Source organism: Myxocyprinus asiaticus, chromosome 30, assembly GCF_019703515.2.
Source record: "Myxocyprinus asiaticus isolate MX2 ecotype Aquarium Trade chromosome 30, UBuf_Myxa_2, whole genome shotgun sequence".
Lineage (NCBI taxonomy): Eukaryota > Metazoa > Chordata > Actinopteri > Cypriniformes > Catostomidae > Myxocyprinus > Myxocyprinus asiaticus.
Genome location: NC_059373.1, coordinates 37667169 through 37679800, shown reverse-complemented (window position 1 = coordinate 37679800; position 12632 = coordinate 37667169). Strand labels below are relative to the sequence as shown.

At 41.0% G+C, this 12632-nt stretch overlaps 1 protein-coding gene across 1 annotated transcript in view; it reads right to left on the bottom strand.

Annotated features, from left to right (window-relative positions):
• Positions 1–12632, bottom strand: part of LOC127420686 (zinc finger protein ZFPM2-like) — an 89155-nt gene that overhangs the window by 37834 nt on the left and 38689 nt on the right. Inside the window, exon 4 of the mRNA XM_051663150.1 lies at positions 4248–4372. Coding sequence (XP_051519110.1) covers positions 4248–4372 — 125 coding nt within the window. The remainder of the gene's footprint in view (positions 1–4247; positions 4373–12632) is intronic.

Genomic DNA, 12632 nt, shown 5'->3' with positions numbered 1-12632 from the left:
TTGGGTAGGAAAGGAAAGAGTTGGAGAGGAGAGGAAAGGAAAAGAGTTGGAAATGAAAGGAAAGAGTTGGAGAGGAGAGGAGAGGAGAGGAAAGGAAAAGAGTTGGAAAGGAAAGGAAAGAGTTGGAGAGGAGAGGAAAGAAAGGGAAAGGAAAAGAGTTGGAGAGGAGAGGAAAGAAAGGGAAAGGAAAAGAGTTGGGTAGGAAAGGAAAGGAAGGTAAAGGAAAGAGTTGGAGAGGAGAGGAGAGGATTTGGGAAGGAAAGGAAAGAGTTGGAGAGGAGAGGAAAGGAAAAGAGTTGGAAATGAAAGGAAAGAGTTGGAGAGGAGAGGAGAGGAGAGGAAAGGAAAAGAGTTGGAAAGGAAAGGAAAGAGTTGGAGAGGAGAGGAAAGAAAGGGAAAGGAAAAGAGTTGGGTAGGAAAGGAAAGAGTTGGAGAGGAGAGGAAAGGAAAAGAGTTGGAAATGAAAGGAAAGAGTTGGAGAGGAGAGGAGAGGAGAGGAGAGGAGAGGAAAGGAAAGGAAAGAGTTGGAAAGGGAAGAGGAAAGAGATTGGAGAGGAGAGGAAAGAAAGGGAAAGGAAAAGAGTTGGGTAGGAAAGGAAAGGAAGGTAAAGGAAAGAGTTGGAGAGGAGAGGAGAGGATTTGGGAAGGAAAGGAAAGAGTTGGAGAGGAGAGGAAAGGAAAAGAGTTGGAAATGAAAGGAAAGAGTTGGAGAGGAGAGGAGAGGAGAGGAAAGGAAAAGAGTTGGAAAGGAAAGGAAAGAGTTGGAGAGGAGAGGAAAGAAAGGGAAAGGAAAAGAGTTGGGTAGGAAAGGAAAGAGTTGGAGAGGAGAGGAAAGGAAAAGAGTTGGAAATGAAAGGAAAGAGTTGGAGAGGAGAGGAGAGGAGAGGAAAGGAAAAGAGTTGGAAAGGAAAGGAAAGAGTTGGAGAGGAGAGGAAAGAAAGGGAAAGGAAAAGAGTTGGAGAGGAGAGGAAAGAAAGGGAAAGGAAAAGAGTTGGGTAGGAAAGGAAAGGAAGGTAAAGGAAAGAGTTGGAGAGGAGAGGAGAGGATTTGGGAAGGAAAGGAAAGAGTTGGAGAGGAGAGGAAAGGAAAAGAGTTGGAAATGAAAGGAAAGAGTTGGAGAGGAGAGGAGAGGAGAGGAGAGGAAAGGAAAAGAGTTGGAAAGGAAAGGAAAGAGTTGGAGAGGAGAGGAAAGAAAGGGAAAGGAAAAGAGTTGGGTAGGAAAGGAAAGAGTTGGAGAGGAGAGGAAAGGAAAAGAGTTGGAAATGAAAGGAAAGAGTTGGAGAGGAGAGGAGAGGAGAGGAAAGGAAAAGAGTTGGAAAGGAGAGGAAAGAAGAGGAGAGGAAAGGAAAGGAAAAGAGTTGGAAATGTAAGGAAAGAGTTGGAGAGGAGAGGAGAGGAGAGGAGAGGAAAGGAAAAGAGTTGGAAAGGAAAGGAAAGAGTTGGAGAGGAGAGGAAAGAAAGGGAAAGGAAAAGAGTTGGGTAGGAAAGGAAAGAGTTGGAGAGGAGAGGAAAGAAAGGGAAATGAAAAGAGTTGGGTAGGAAAGGAAAGGAAGGTAAAGGAAAGAGTTGGAGAGGAGAGGAGAGGATTTGGGAAGGAAAGGAAAGAGTTGGAGAGGAGAGGAGAGGAGATGAAAGGAAAGGAAAGGAAGGGAAAATAAAAGAGTTGGAAAGGAAAGACCTGGAGAGGAGGAAAGGAAATTAAAGGAAAAGAGTTGGAGAGAAAGGAAATGAAAGAAAAGAAACTGTAAAGCAAAAGAAAGGAAAGAATCTGTAAAGGAAAGGTAAGGAGCTGGAGAGGAGAGGAGCTGGAGAAGAGAGTTTCACTGAGTTCACTTACACCTGCAGAGCATGAAGATTCAAGAGTGTTCTGCATTGTGGGTGTTTCTTTGAAACATTAAAGAGCACAAAATCGTTGCACAAAATAATTTTTCATAACCTTTCATCAAAGTGTAATAACTTTCACTTCTGTGTGGGAAAAAATATTTAAACCCAATAATATCTGTTTTTCTTGATCCAATTAACTGCCACTTGATAAATTTAGCTGAAACATTTTTGTTAGAAATTCAAATAACTAACCTAACAAAGCTGCATAAACCTGACTTTATTATGGTGATGAAACCTGAAAATGAACAGCAAAAAATAAAAAAGGGTCTGTATGCATGGTTCACAGTATACCTGCTACCTGTGTTCTCACTTACAGTGCATATAATGTCTTCACCTTGAGAATTCAGCCGCAGACAGAGAGAGAGAGTGGTTTGTGTGGATCTGACTGTGTGGGAATACTTCAAGTAAAAGACAGACTGTACACAGCACTCCACTCTCCTTGAGTCATTTTCTCTCTTTCTGTGTGTGTGTGTTTGTGTCTCTCTCAGCTGAATCCTCTTTTCTCTTATCAGGCCAGCACAGGCTCCATCGGCCTCTCCCGCTCTGACAGGAGCAACAACAATGGGCCTGCGATACCAGTCTGCTTCACAGGGTAAACCTGCCACGTGCACAGATTACCCCTGACACACACACACACACTCACACTCTCTCTCAAACACACTCCAGAACACAACACCACCTTCAAGGCCTCAAAATGGACACAAAACATGCAACTTTGCTCCATTGCTTCATCTGCACATCCTGTCTCTGTCTGTAGTCTTCCTGTTATCGATTACCCACAGTACGCTTTAACTGTAAAGCATGTCAAAATTATTATTTTTTTCATAGCTAAAATCACAATAGCACAACCAAGTGGAAGATCTTATTGCTCAGACGTAACTCTTCCATAGCTCACAAGACTTAAAGGAATAGTTCACCCAAAAATGAGATTTCTCTCATCATTAACACACCCTCATGCCATCCCAGATGTGTATGACTTTCTTTCTTCCGCTGAACACAAATGAAGATTTGTAGAAGAATATTTCAGCTCTGTAGGTCTATGCAATGCAAGTGAATGGTGATCAGAACTTTAAGGTCCAAAACGTACATAAAGGCAGCATAAAAGTAATCCATAAGACTCCAGTGATTTAATCCATGTCTTCAGAAGTGATAAGTGTGTGTGAGAAACAGATCAATACTTAAGTCCTTTTTTTTACTATAAATCTCCACATTCACTTTCATATTTTTCTTCTTTTGTTTTTGGCAACTCGCATTCTTCGTGCATATCGCCACCTACTGGGCAGAGAGGAGAATTTATTGTTAAAAAAAAAAAAAGGACTTAAATATTGATCGGTTTCTCCCCCACACCTATCATATCGCTTCAGAAGACATGGATTTAAACACTAGAGTCTTCTGGATTACTTTTATGCTGTCTTTATGTGCTTTTTGGAGTTTCAAAGTTCTGGTCACCATTCACTTGCATTGTATGGACCTACAGAGCTGAAATATTCTTCTAAAAACCTTCATTTGTGTTCTGCAGAAGAAAGAAAGACAAGAACATCTGGGATAGCATGAGGGTGAGTAAATGATGAGAGAATTTTTGGTGTAAACTATTCCTTTAATGGAGTTCTAAGTTATGTTAAGTATCAGTTTAGTATCAACTTTGTCTTAGATGTTACTCTTAAAATTCCTTAGAAGAAATTAGATGAAAAAAAACTTTGGATCTAGCCAAAATTAGAGAACATTTTGAGGCATTATGGAGATGTCTTCTGTAACTCTAAAGGAGACAAGTGAGATTACTGGTGCCTTTTTCTCATGGGCATAATCTGAAAAGCAGCAGACTTAAGCACTTAATTTAAGTCTTCATTTAAATGTTAAGGAAAAACAATTTACATATTAAAAAGATCTTGATATATATATATATATATATATATATATATATATATATATATATATATATATATATATATTATATATATATATATTTCTTTAATATAGATTGTCGTTGGACTTATCCTGCCTTGAAGTCATGTTGGAATTAATTGCACTGTACTGCATGGCCTCTTGTGACTTTCTGCTTTAATAAAGCATCTGATGCACATCTTTTACTGTTCATTTTGTCGCATTAAATTTGCCCGTAAGTGAAGAAGAGAGAAAGAAGGATTAAATTGCACAGCATGTCCATTTTTCCAACCACAATCACTTGAGCGCACATCACGTCAAATTGCAACTTCCAAACTAAGCAGGAACATCTCTGGAGAACAGGCAGCAATAATTGTAAGTGTGCTGGGACTATCAGGTTGTCATATGCACATTTTGCCTGGATATTTTCTCAAAAAGTTTTTCATTTACCCACAAGAATCAAAGCAAATCAAAACACCCACCTTGTCACTTCCTCCTGTGGTCATCTCAATCTTCCCAGGGAAAGGACCCCATGTGGTGCCCAGAAGAAGCGCCTGACAAGATTGAATCCTCCTCTCTCCTGTTTCATCTGTCATTTTTAGCTCCCCTGTAGAAACCAGAATATTACAGTTGTCATCCAAACAACAGCTCACAATGTTTCTGTTATTACACTATAAATGTCTCATCCAAGCATAGGGCAGTTAGAAGTAGTGAACTATTATTTTATGAATGATACATTTTTTCAAAATTGTAAAGTATTTTGAGTAAATATTGTGTAAAATAATGCTGCGTTTATGTCATGTCGGAATTACTTTTTTTTTCTCGCCTTTTCTCCTCAATTTGGAACGGCCAATTCCCAATGCGCTCTAGGTCCTCCTGTTGGCATAGTGACTCGCCTCAATCCGGGTGGCGGAGGACAAATCTCAGTTGCCTCCGCATCTGAGACCGTCAATCCACACATCTTATCACGTGGCTTTTTGAGTGTGTTACCGTGGAGAAGTAGCGCGTGTGGAGGCTTCACGCTATTCTCTGCGGCATCCATGCACAACTCACCACGCTCCCCACCGAGAGCGAGAACCACATTATAGCGACCACGAGGAGGTTACCCCATGTGACTCTACCCTCCCTAGCAACCGGGCCAATTTGGTTGCTTAGGAGACTTGGCTGAAGTCACTCAGCACGCCCTGGATTTGAACTTGCGACTCCAGGGGTGGTAGTCAGCGTCTTTATCCGCTGAGCTACCCAGGCCCCCATGTTGGAATTACTTTAATTCAGGGCTGCGCTTGTATGACAAAAATCATATTTAGCGATTAATTCCCTTGACATTGTAATATGATTATTAATTTTGATTAATAGATTAATAAATCAGTGCACGCAGAATTCTGCAGAATTCATATTTCCACACATTCCCTGCCCCCTGTGTTTGTTTGTTAAATATTTTAGCTAATTTGGCTAATAATATCTTCAGCAGCCATTAATAGTTTAGTACTCTCAAAATGTAAAAACATTTTACCATGTTTAAATTAATTCTGCAAAATTTGTATAGATTTTGTAATAAAATCAACACAAAAAAATGCCAAAAAACTTGATATTCTGTCTGGGCCTAGACTCATCTAAACACTCTGATTCATCATTGCATTTAATGCGCACAATGAACACTGTGAACATGAACACTGTTTCAAATGCACAATGTTGCAAAAAATGTAGGAGTTTTCACGACCCTTTTCACGATTAGTTAATTGCAACAGCCGTAATTGTAATCTCGATTGTTTTTTTTGTTTTTTTTTTGTTTTTTTGAATTGTGCAGCCCTACCATAGTTACATGTTTAATGTCCTTGTCCATTCTGCAATTACAAGTTGGAAACTCTGTATTTTATGAAAGCTCTGACTTCTCAAACTGACCGTTGTGACCATTGTGACCACGTGATATCAACCAAAATGGGAGCAGCTTCAACAGTTAAAGGAAGTTACTCTAAGTAGCTACCTCATCATATATCTGTTTGATATGTCATTTTATAAAAGCCATGTCAACTGGTGTACTTTGTTCTTCAATGTTTTGCATTGTATTTGTATTGATGTGATTTAATGTGGTGATTAACTATCAACACTAAAGCTGCTTGCACATTTATCCTTTTTGCCTTTATGAGTCGCCATTGCAACGATTTGTTTTTCCTGAGTCCAAGGAGCAAAATCTCTGAGTTGTCATCTGGTAGCTATGTTAATTCTGCATCATTTCAGCAATATATATCGGTTGATTACAAGTAGACATTGAGCAGATACTTTTCTCCAAAGCGAAAGTACACTTATTACAGGTACAATCCCTTAAGAGTAGCCTAAGGGCCTTGATCAAGGGCGCAAAGGTGATGTTCATGAATCAACCCTTGTGGGGTTTAAACCTACAACCTTCTGGTTACCAGCCTAGACCTTTCACCAAAATTCCACCCCACCCCACCCCACCCCACGAGCAGGCTAAGCCCCCAGCATGAGCACCCCCCCCCCCCAGCTCTTGCAGTCAATTAATGATCATACACGCATCTGAGAAGCTTTCTATCTGGCGCTCTCTCCTGGGTGACCCTGCCTGTCTGTTTGATTTGGCTCTCGCCTCACTGCTCTGACAGGGCTTCAGATAAGGTGGATTAAGCCTCTTTCTGCAGAAAGTTTTGATGTGAACAGTGCAGAAGCGTGTCAAATGATGCAGTTTCAGGACGAGTTGTGAAATGCGGGCAGATGATAATGATAAATAAAGAGAATCTAAAGGCACTGCTCACTGGAGATCAGGGTTAAGCCTTTGCACCCTCTTCTCTCGCTCTGGATTAAGATATGTCTTTAAATAAAAAGTGTACCAGTGAGGGGCAAGGTTCAAAGATAATTTTTTAAGAATTCTTGACACCCATAATTTACTATGTTTGCTACACTGAAGAGGAATTTAAAGACCCTGTTAAATGGCTTGATGAGCCTGTGTTGATGTATGTTCAATTGAGACATGGAATGGGACAGATTTGTTAGGGTGAAGTTAAATTTATAGAAGTTTTATAGCCAGCTTGCCCTTATTTTTTTCTTTTATATTTTCTTTGGGTTTTTTTTTTTTTCTGATGATTTGTGAAATGGACTGTAAATGGAAATATTTAAATATAAAATATAAAATAAAGAGAGGTAAAAAGGGTAGGCATAATAAGCTTTGGCATTAGCCTATTCCTTTTCGTCCATTTAAAAAAAGAATTATGCTGCGTTGATTGTATAAATAAAACGTATATATGCTGAAATTAAAATAAATGAAATGAAATGAATAGCATTATTTGTTTTCTGCAAACAGTATGCTATTCTGAATTTTGCCCATCATTTACTACTTGCTAGTCATTTGCAGGTGGTATAAATGGGAGGGGCATTCTCATTCTAGAGAACATTTGACTGGACAATCTGTGTAGTCCAAGATAAGTTATAAATATTTTCGCTACATTTTCCTGAATAGTGAAAGAATATAAATTTAAAAGGCGTATCTCTGCTAAAGGTTTATTTTGTCATCTTTTAGGACTATGTTTGCATATAGATGTCTTCTAAACTAGCACACATGGACTTCAAAACACTCATTTTAATATCATGGGTTCTTAAAATAAATATTACATCATAAACTTACATTTTAAGGAATGTTTCGTGTTCAATACAAGTTACTGTTAGCTCTATTGACAGCATCCTGGACATGTTGATATGAATTACCACAGAAAATCATTTCATCCCTCATCCCAGTTTATAAAAAAAAAAAAAAAAAAAAAAAACCAGAAATCATGTTTACAGTATTGCACGAACAATAGAAGTCTATGGGGCAAGGCCCAGTACCTGAATAAACATTAAAATACACACTGTTTTAAAAGTATAGCCATAATAATTAAACATTACACACTGGCGGCCAAAAGTTTGGAATAATGTACAGATTTCGCTGTTTCGGAAGGAAATTGGTACTTTAATTCACCAAAGTGGCATTCAACTGATCACAAAGTACAGTCAGGACATTACTGATGTAAAAAAACAGCACCATCACTATTTGAAAAAAATCATTTTTGATCAAATCTAGACAGGCCCCATTTCCAGCAGCCATCACTCCAACACCTTATCCTTGAGTAATCATGCTAAATTGATCATTTGGTACTAGAAAATCACTTGTCATTATATCAAACACAGTTGAAAGCTATTTGGTTCATTAAATGAAGCTTAACATTGTCTTTGTGTTTGTTTTTGAGTTGCCACAGTATGCAATAGACTGGCATGTCTTAAGGTCAATATTGGACAAAAATGGCAAAAAAGAAACAGATTTCTCTAGAAACTCATCAGTCAATCGTTGTTTTGAGGAATGAAGGCTATACAATGCTTGAAATTGCCAAAAAAACTGAAGATTTCATTCAAAGGTGTACACTACAGTCTTCAAAGACAAAGGACAACTGTCTCTGACAAGGACAGAAAGAGATGTGGAAGGCCAGATGTACAACTAAACAAGAGGATAAGTACATCAGAGTCTCTAATTTGAGAAATAGACACCTCACATGTCCTCAGCTGACAGCTTCATTGAATTCTACCCGCTCAACACCAGTTTCATGTACAACAGTAAAGAGAAGACTGCAGGCCTTATGGGAAGAATTGCAAAGAAAAACACTTTTGAAACAGAAAAACAAAAAGAAAAGGTTAGAGTGGGCAAAGAAACAGACATTGGACAACAGATAATTGGAAAAGAGTGTTATGGATCTTAACCCCATTGAGCTTTTGTGGGATTAGCTAGACTGTAAGGTGTGTGAGAAGTGTCCGACAAGACAGCCACATCTATGGCAAGTGCTACAGGAAGTGTGGGGTGAAATGTCACCTGAGTATCTGGACAAACTGACAGCTAGAATGTCAAGGATCTGCAAAGCTGTCATTGCTGCACGTGGAGGATTTGTTGATGAGAACTCTGAAGTAGTTTAAGTTTCAAATTGTAATAGTAATTTTTCACGTTATTAATGTCCTGACTATACACTGTGATCAGTTGAATGCCACTTTGGTGAATAAAAGTACCAATTGCTTTCCATAAGAGCCAAATCTGTACATTATTCCCAACTTTTGTCTGCCAGTGTACATCTTTACATTAGACTAGTGTGATAAAATTGCTAGCTAACCTTGTTTATCCAAAGTTATATCCAATATTTCGAAATAACTTCATGATATGCACATGAATACCAGAAAGGAACATGATGTATCTATTCGCAAAACATTGTTTATATGGCGCAAACTCCACCCCATAAGAATTACATTAGTAAAGCTCATCCAGTGAAGTTCATCCACCTAGGACAGTCAACCCACCCCTAAAAGGGCAATTTATATCCAATAATTTTGTTCGGAACATTAATTTCCTTAAGAAAAATATAACCTTTAAATTTCTGCTTTTAAATTCTTAAATGCCTTGCTCCTTAGTGTTCTGTTCTAAGTAGGGCTGTCTTCTAAGTAGTAGCGTTACTTTAGTGCAAAAAACAAACGTGCTCATACCCCCGATGCGTACGCAAATTCCGTAATGAGGGATGTTCCTACCATAGGTGCAATTCAAGCTTGAAGTATCACTTTGCCGTGGCAGTAGGGGGCAGTCAGCTCCAGCTGTACATGCAACACGCCTCGTTAATCCAGTGAGTATCAGCACAGCAGTCCACAGATGCGCTTTTGCACTCGAAGACAGCTGTGGACCAAGCACAACAAACTGCAGGTGTCTCGAGACGGATTTTTCAACGTTTTAAACTACGTTCCAGAAACACAGCGCTTATGACTAGTGTCATGTGTATTTTGTTGATTCATGTCTTTTATTTTGAAAAGTTTAGTTCCTGTTTCATGTCATGAGATACCTTGTCATGTGATTTCATGTTTTCCCTCCATGTTCATGTGTCATGTTTTCATTGGTTTATTGTTTAATTAGCTTGTTATCAGTTCTGTCTGTTCATTGGTTTATGTTCTCCCATGTCTTGTATTTAAGCCTCATGTTTTCCATTGTGTTTTTGTCAAGTATTGAATGAATGTAGATGTGAATGTAACTTTGTTGTCAAGTCAAGCCATAGTCAAGTCTAGTTTATGTCAAGTTCAAGTTTTTGTTAGATCACATTTATGGTTAGGGTTTTTGGATTTCACTTATATAATAAACTGCACTTGAGTTCTCTACACTTCGTCATCGTCTTCATCATTGCCAGCAGCCAGCGCACTCGTTACAGAATACTTGACCGACTGTGAACCCAGCAGTTCGACTCATACGGCTACGTCAGGGGAATCATCCCCTGGAGGATTATGTTGTGGAGTTCTGCGATTTGGCCAGCCAGGTGAACTTTAATGAGGTCGCCCTCAAAGACATTTTTTGCTTTGGTCTCCTCCTGATGCCTGGCAGTCGCAGTTCCCTCACCCTGGCTCAATATATCGACCTCGCCCTACAGATCATTGGTTCCACGTTCACTGTGGGGGGGGCGGCCGCCGAGCCAGAGTTCCACGACATGGCCGCCGCCGAGCCAGAGTTCCACGACATGGCCACCGCCGAGCCAGAGTTTCACGACATGGCCGCCGCCGAGCCAGAGTTTCACGACATGGCCGCCGCCGAGCCAGAGTTCCTAGTCATGGTCGCTGAGCTAGCGCCATCTTTTGCTCCATGCCACTTCACAGCAGCACCTCAGCCTGCTCCATGCCACGTCACAGCAGCGCCCAGCCTGCTCCATGCCACGTCACAGCAGCGCCACAGCCTGCTCCATGCCACGTCACAGCAGCGCCCCAGCCTGCTCCATGCCACGCCACAGTAGCGCCCCAGCCTGCTCCATGCCATGCCACGTCACAGCAGCGCCCCAGCCTGCTCCATGCCATGCCACGTCACAGCAGCGCCCCAGCCTGCTCCATGCCATGCCACGTCACAGCAGCGCCCCAGCCTGCTCCATGCCATGCCACGTCACAGCAACGCCCCAGCCTGCTCCATGCCATGCCACGTCACAGCAACGCCCCAGCCTGCTCCATGCCATGCCACGTCACAGCAACGCCCCAGCCTGCTCCATGCCACGTCACAGCAACACCTCAGCCTGCTCCATGCCACGTCACAGCAACGCCTCAGCCTGCTCCATGCCACGTCACAGCCACACCTGAGCAGTTGGACCTGGAGATGGTTCCCACCCTTATACCCACCCTTAGTTCTCCTGAGCAGGCAAGGGGAACTTTCGGCCCTCCGACCCCACCTGGACCCTCCGAGCCCTGGACTTCACCTTGGTCTGTCGGTCCCTCGACACTGCCTCAGCTCGGCATTCCCTCGGCTCCACTGCGGCTTTGCCGGGGTCCCTCGTCCCTCCGGCTCCTCCTTGGTCTGACGGTCACCTGGCTCCGCTTTGGCTCTCCGATCCTCTGGCTGCGCCTCGTCCCTCCGATCTGTCAGCTCCACCGGGGACATCCTTCCCTACGGCTCCACCTTGGTCCTCAGTCCCACTGGCTCCACCTCAATCTTCCGATCCCCCAGCTCCGCCTTGCTCCTCCGATCCTCCAGCACCGCCTTGGTCCTCCCTGCCATCGGCTCCACCCTGGACCTTCGAGTCTTCGGCTACTCTCCGGGTATCCAGTTCCGCATGGCTCCACCCCTCGAGCCTCTTATGGCTCAACCCCCCACAGGCTCCGCCCTGATCCATGCCTCTAGACCACCCCACAGCTCCCTACAGAACTTTGTAATATTTTTTTGTGTTTGTTCTTGTGTTGGGGCATCAGGAGCCACCTCTTAGTGGGGTGGATATGTCATGTGTATTTTGTTGATTCATATCTTTTATTTTGAAAAGTTTAGTTCCTGTTTCATGTCATGTGATACCTTGTCATGTGATTTCATGTTTTTCCTCCATATTCATGTCATGTTTTCATTGGTTTATTGTTTAATTAGCTTGTTATCAGTTCTGTCTGTTCATTGGTTTATGTTCTCCCATGTCTTGTACTTAAGCCTCATGTTTTCCATTGTGTTTTTGTCAAGTATTGAATGAATGTAGATGTGAATGTAACTTTGTTGTCAAGTCAAGCCATAGTCAAGTCTAGTTCATGTCAATTTCATGTTTTTGTTAGATCACGTTTATGGTTAGGGTTTTTGGATTTCACTTATATAATAAACTGCACTTGGGTTCTCTACACTTCATCATCGTCATCGTCTTCATCACTGCCAGCAGCCAGTGCACTCGTTACAACTAGAGCAATGAAAACTAGTGAAACACGATGCAAGCAAAGTGAGACGCTCCAAAAAATGCATGAATACGTACACCAAGAATTAAAAATAGCGCAGATGTTAGTAGACCAATAATAGGGTTCTGTTTAAAGATATGGAAATAAAACAAACAATATTTTGACTTTCAAGCCACTTTTTGTATTGGAGAAATGCATAACTTGTCAGCTGCCACAACATACTGTATGTATATGATGTATTTAAATGATCTTTTTTCATTATTGTAAACTAAATTCTTTATTTTGGGGCCTTTCACAGTAAATATTGACATATGCGATTAATTGTGATTAATTCAATTAATTAATCTGCACATCATTTAATTAACTTGATTAAAAAAATTTAAGAGTAACCGCACTAGTTATAAGTAAACAAACTTTGTTCCTTATGTCAAACCGGTCAAAAATATTTTCTGTGGTAATTGACCGCATGGTACAGATGCTGTCCATAGAACTTGTACTGAATCTGAAACATTCCAATAAGAACATATTTACAATGTACACCGATGGTTGAGTAAAAATCATTTATGCTACAGACTACCATATCAAGTTATGGCAAGGTTTTTTGCTTTCACCATTTTTGCACCGTTCCACTTCACTGCATCAAATGAACATTGGGGCACTGAAATAAACTACATTTAATCTAA